This window comes from Loa loa (genome assembly GCF_000183805.2).
Source record: "Loa loa unplaced genomic scaffold supercont3.221, whole genome shotgun sequence".
NCBI classification, from domain to species: Eukaryota; Metazoa; Nematoda; class Chromadorea; order Rhabditida; family Onchocercidae; genus Loa; species Loa loa.
The window spans coordinates 50,457-54,438 of NW_018108401.1; the positions used below are offsets into that span (position 1 = coordinate 50,457).

The 3,982-nt window shown below is 36.1% G+C and overlaps 1 protein-coding gene across 1 annotated transcript in view; it reads left to right on the forward strand.

The window, feature by feature from the left end:
• The window catches only part of LOAG_18190 (serologically defined colon cancer antigen 1), a gene marked incomplete at both ends in the record, with an annotated part of 12,877 nt that overhangs the window by 5,659 nt on the left and 3,236 nt on the right, over positions 1 to 3,982 (forward strand). Inside the window, 11 exons of the mRNA XM_020450856.1 lie at positions 188 to 415; positions 701 to 787; positions 1,347 to 1,580; positions 1,705 to 1,902; positions 2,167 to 2,334; positions 2,575 to 2,641; positions 2,698 to 2,777; positions 2,971 to 3,063; positions 3,457 to 3,505; positions 3,774 to 3,830; positions 3,926 to 3,955. Of these exons, the coding sequence (XP_020305418.1) occupies positions 188 to 415; positions 701 to 787; positions 1,347 to 1,580; positions 1,705 to 1,902; positions 2,167 to 2,334; positions 2,575 to 2,641; positions 2,698 to 2,777; positions 2,971 to 3,063; positions 3,457 to 3,505; positions 3,774 to 3,830; positions 3,926 to 3,955 (1,291 nt within the window). The remainder of the gene's footprint in view (positions 1 to 187; positions 416 to 700; positions 788 to 1,346; positions 1,581 to 1,704; positions 1,903 to 2,166; positions 2,335 to 2,574; positions 2,642 to 2,697; positions 2,778 to 2,970; positions 3,064 to 3,456; positions 3,506 to 3,773; positions 3,831 to 3,925; positions 3,956 to 3,982) is intronic.

A 3,982-nucleotide genomic window follows, 5' to 3' on the forward strand; every position in this document is an offset into this window, starting at 1 on the left:
GAAATAGAAAAATTTGAATGAAAAGAATGAAAATTTGAATATGAAGATGAGGTGGAATGAGACCGGATGAAATAATCCAAGAGACGTAACTATAAATTTCGGAGTACCTCGAATTGATTGCAAAGTGTGAAACCGCAATTTACGCTTCAAAGTAGATACATTTTGAAAACTTTCCTTCTATTTTCAGGAAGAAGATGATCAACTGCTGGAAGCAGACATGGCAGTCATGGATGCCGAAGAAACGAAAATGTTGAATTCGTTGACATGGCGACCATTGGATGGGGACGTTCTTCTGTATGCTTTAGTGGTTGTGGCACCGTACCAAACGATGCAAAATTTCAAATATAAGGTGAAGTTGACTCCAGGAACCGGAAAACGAGGAAAGGCGGCTAAAAGTGCAATAGCATTGTTCCAGGTAATTTTACTGGTCACTTCCCATTATAGCATGCAAAGAATTTTCTGGTTAATCTACTGTTGTAATTATCAAAACTACCGCCCAAAATTAAAATGGGAATTAGCAACCGATGATCAAATTTCAAAAATGATAATTATTAGGATTTCACAACTAATACTGGTGATAATTACATGATCACGATCGGAATTCGGTTATAAGAAGGACGTTTTTACAGTTAAATCTTCGTGGTAGAAATTAGTGTTACTTTGCTATACAAATGGCACAAAATTTATTTCTGATCTTCAGCGTGATAAATCAGCAAATGCACAAGAATTAAATTTGCTAAAAGTGCTGGCAACCGATGATCAAATTTCACGGAATATTCCTGGGAAAGTTAGAGTTTCAGCTCCACAACTGAATAGAAGATAGGATGTATATGATTATAAAATATTTGTATAAACTGTTATTCTGATATAGAAAGGATTGTTAAAAATAAAGGTATCAATGAGCAATGTTTGTAATCACCTAATTATCTATTTTATCATTTTATGACTCTTCGTATATAAACGATAAACTTTGCAATTGTTCATTGTATCGTTGCACAGTTTACAGTTCGATCACATTTTATGATATTTTTCACGGGAACTTTACAATTGTCACTCATAAAGTGCTATCCCTGGTCGGGAGAGAAAGTGAAAGGCCGGAAAAAAGGCCTACAATAATATGTGGTTGGACGGCATCTCTGGATGGATAGGAATAGTTGGACGACGAATCTGGAGAGATGGGAATAGTTAGCTTTGCAATTTCCATTCAGAATATTAGATAGGACCATCGTTGTGGATAAAGAGGGAATCTCTGTGATAAATATGATGCATTGGATTATATGATACGCAATTGTTGTATAATGCTAAAAAATCGCACGGATGGATTCACATGATATCTAATTTTGTAGATGGATGCAGAAGTGAAGGAAGAGGAAAATGAATCACAAGTACCACCATCAAAACGTTTTAGACGTGATGATAATGTTGATCCCACTAATCCGGATCCATCAATAGTTGTTCATGTTCGAAATTTAAGTCCAAAAGCAACTGAAGCTGATCTATTGGAAGCATTGTCACATTTTGGTCCGATATCATATGCTACTTGTATGCCTGGGAAACGGATGGCATTAGTGGAATTTGAGGTTGATATTTCATACTTATTTGAAAAATGATATTGATGTATTGTTTTTTTTTCTATTTTATAGATTATATTTAGTAAACCGTATTCATAACACAAATATCTAAATGAGATGATAATGTTTTAAGGAAGTAGAGGGTGCTCGTTCATGTGTCGTTTATGCGCAAACAAATCAAATTTATGTTGCTGGACAAGCCGCTTTATTTAATTATTCTACATCTAAAATAATCCAACGATTGGGACTTGAATCGGAGTCACCCAATCATGTGCTTATATTGACCATTTACAATGCTCAGTACCCTATTAACGTTGATGTCATCCACCAGGTATTATTTATATTTCCCCTTACTATTTAATATATTTGGAACTTTTGGTTATCAGACTTGTCGATTATCATTACGAATTATTTTCATATATTAGGGCAGAAATGATCCATTCGAGTTCATATGTTACAAAAATGATTCAAAGACGACTCATTCTGATGAATCAGGATTAATAATAGCTTAGAATATCTGTGTGCGAGTAAGGATGTTATTTACTTACTGGTCAGGTAGAATAGGAAGAGCAGTCGAAAAAGCTGAAAATTACAGATATGTGAGCTGCATGGTTTTGTGAAGCGTATTGCTATGATACGTCGTACAATGTTGCAAGCATTGGTTGAATTTGAAAGTGCAGAAATTGCAAAGAAGGCCAAACATGCGATGAATGGAGCTGATATATACTCTGGATGCTGTACGCTCAAAGTCGAATTTGCTAAGGTTATTCATGTACTTTAAATCCTTTTTAAAAATCATTGAAATCTTTCATGTTGTGTTGCCAAGTTATAGTCTAAGCAGTTATTCTAATTGCCTTTTCTGAGAAAAGAGTAGCTCCTGTTGTGGTCTATTAAAGAGTCCTTTGGTATTGTGTAGCAATCATTATTTAATATACTATAAGAGTGTGAAAACGAAGATAGTAATTTAATATAATTGTTGTGATATTTGATGAATCATTTTCAGCCAGAACATGTTAAGGTGACTCGAAATGACAATGATCAATGGGATTACACGAAGGCGCCACAATCAGGTTGTTTGTTAAGAATGTTAGTGATTGTGGGACTGGCGTAGAATATGTTGTTGCAGGTGATTGCAAAGTTACAAGGTATAGTGTGAAAGTTACATCCATACAAACTACATTGACGGTCACTATGAGTGGATCGAAGGTCGGGAAAGCAACAGCAAATTTTACGCATTATCAACACATATAACAGTACCAACATGAAAAGATCGCAGATAACCTACTGATGCATTCCTCAATCGCATTTCTCAACCGTCATCAGTACCATCACCATCATCATCATCATTATTACCAGCACCATCATCATCATCACTATCCATCACCATCACTATCATCAGCAGCATCAACAACATCATCAGCAGCAACATAAGAGGTTCATCGTAGAAGGCATATTTTCTGAGTTGGTGCAAGAAAAACAGTCAAAACAACAGGTACCGATTGCCAATTTAAGTGCAGCTGCATTCAGCATCACAAATATGAAAAAATGTGGCATCGTATCGGAAAACTGAGAAAAACAGATATTTCTCCATATTACCATTATGCAGTACAACTATCATTCGCAACTATTATTGATCGTCGTAAACCGCATAAATGATACTAACAGGGAAGAGAGTAAGCGAAGAGGTAAAACAGGTTGATAGAATTAACGGCATGCAAATGGACACTTAACATGGCGTACATCATTGGAATGCATTGCATACAAAGAATACATACACAGAAAGAAAGGGATATAAGGAAGAAGAAGCTACGAGAACTGTTATGAGAGCTTATCATCGAGCTTCTTAATAATTGGCCTTAAACGTGAACGCATCCCTTTTCTGCAGGTTTCTACCGCAAAAGAGCTTGCGGTGTGGAAGAAATCATGTACCAGTGGTGCTGGCCTACAGGCTTAAGTTTATGTATTATCTGGATAAGGTTCGTTGATACCACTATGTTGCGTTGTTCGAATGTTACTCGGGTCCTGATTGATGGATGAGTCACTGAAGTGAAAAGTGCATCATCTTTCTTTACATTTCATACAAGGCTGCAAAGGTCGGCATTGTATTACTGCATGGTTTCTTTTCGGTTTTATTTACAGGTTGCGCATGATATGAAAAGGTATATTCTATGTGTTATAACTTATTTCGGGATACTGTTTCAGAATATACGGAGGAACCTCGAAAGACATTGCTAAATGATGCGGGACCACGTGGAGGACGTACAGTTTTTCCATTCTATCCAAAATACTGCTGTTTTAATATAGTTTTAATGGTTTGCTTGATACTGCAATGTTTCTTTTTCATTTTTTTTCAGCACCTGGACCACGTGGACCTCCAAGTTACGGTATGTTATAGTACTTTGTGGCATGAC